Here is a 1,439-nt window from a genome sequence, read left to right as displayed (position 1 = left end):
TCAATGTGGTGAGAAATAGGAAGAAAGGAGGCGATGAGAGATTTGGATGTCCAAGTACAGAAAGCAAAGAGGCAGGCACACTTTAGCCCAACAGGTTAACAGAATGCCGGCTTGTGACTCAAGTGGGCAGCAATAGCGAGAATAGGAATTTATGCTTCCAGTGCACAAAGATGTCATCTGAACCCATCTTGAGTGTTGTGTATGATTCTGAGCACTGCCACTCAACAGAAATGCAGATTCCGTAGCAGTCAGTATTAAAATTGGAGGTCTTGTGGTGTAGAGGGGAATGTCTCTGAGCCAGAATATCCAAGTTCAAGACCCTATGGTGCATTCTCTATTGCAGACAAGCAGGTTGAACATCAACATTTAATGTCATTCTAACACACAGTGCATGCAGGTGCTGTGAACAAAAGCGAACCCTGCTCAGCCATCTACAGATAGAAATGGCAGCAGTACCTTGTCAGGGCTGAAGTACCTGTCAGCCCTTTCAGAGCACGGTGCTTGAAAGAAGAAAGGTATTCAAAACTAAACACCTGACCAAATGATTTTAGCACAAGACTTTATTAGCCTTTTACATAAATGTACTCAATGTACATAAGTGGACAATCAAATGTAACCAGGAAAGTAACTGAGCAATCCAGAATAATCACATTAAAAAAAACACAAAGTTCACTTAAAGAAAACTCATTATCATAAAGCCAACTGTGAACCATCAAAGCCAGTATCTTAATACAGAAATATGTCATCTCTACAAATGGCAACTAAGTACTTTGATCATGTCAATGCTTTACAAAGTTAGTTAAACTAGGGATGCCAAAGTGGGGTAATGAGATGATGGTTGGAATAGAGATGGCGGGACAGGGAAAGATGTAAGTTTGGGAAGGAATTCAATCGACTTCCTCAATTGTTGGGCCACTGAAGGCATTTCCTTTTCCAGCCTGGTCACCGAAGCCAACAGGCACACCTCCCTGATATAACTTGGCAATAATAGGGTTGCAGATGTTCTCCAACTTGTTCAGTTGATCTTCATACTCATGCTTCTCTGCATCCTGGTGTGTCTCCAGCCAGGATATTGCTTGGTTACAGGTTTCAATTACCTTCTTCTTGTCTTCCTCGCTAATCTTGCCACTTATTTTCTCTTCCTCTGCTGAATTCTTCATGTTGAATGCATATGACTCTAGGGAATTTTTGGCCAAGATTTTTTTGTGTTGCATATCATCTTGGGCTTTGTAACTTTCTGCTTCCTGCACCATCCTCTCAATCTCCTCCTTACTCAATCTGCCCTTGTCATTGCTGATAGTGATCTTGTTCGATTTGCCAGTGCTCTTATCAATGGCAGAGACATTCAAGATGCCATTGGCATCGACATCAAAGGTGACCTCAATCTGTGGTACACCACGAGGGGCAGGAGCGATGCCACTCAACTCAAATTTCCCCAG

The 1,439-nt window shown here is 42.4% G+C and overlaps 1 protein-coding gene across 1 annotated transcript in view; it reads right to left on the bottom strand.

Moving 5' to 3' along the window:
* Positions 1–872: 872 nt before the first annotated feature.
* The window catches only part of LOC109935266 (putative heat shock 70 kDa protein 7), a 12,954-nt gene continuing 12,387 nt past the window's right edge, over positions 873–1,439 (bottom strand). Inside the window, exon 3 of the mRNA XM_048616689.1 lies at positions 873–1,436. Within this exon, the coding sequence (XP_048472646.1) occupies positions 888–1,436 (549 nt within the window). The 3' untranslated portion in view covers positions 873–887. The remainder of the gene's footprint in view (positions 1,437–1,439) is intronic.

The sequence above is a fragment of the Rhincodon typus genome, chromosome 35 (assembly GCF_021869965.1).
Source record: "Rhincodon typus isolate 14 chromosome 35, sRhiTyp1.1, whole genome shotgun sequence".
NCBI classification, from domain to species: Eukaryota; Metazoa; Chordata; class Chondrichthyes; order Orectolobiformes; family Rhincodontidae; genus Rhincodon; species Rhincodon typus.
This window is presented reverse-complemented; position numbering and strand designations above follow the sequence as displayed.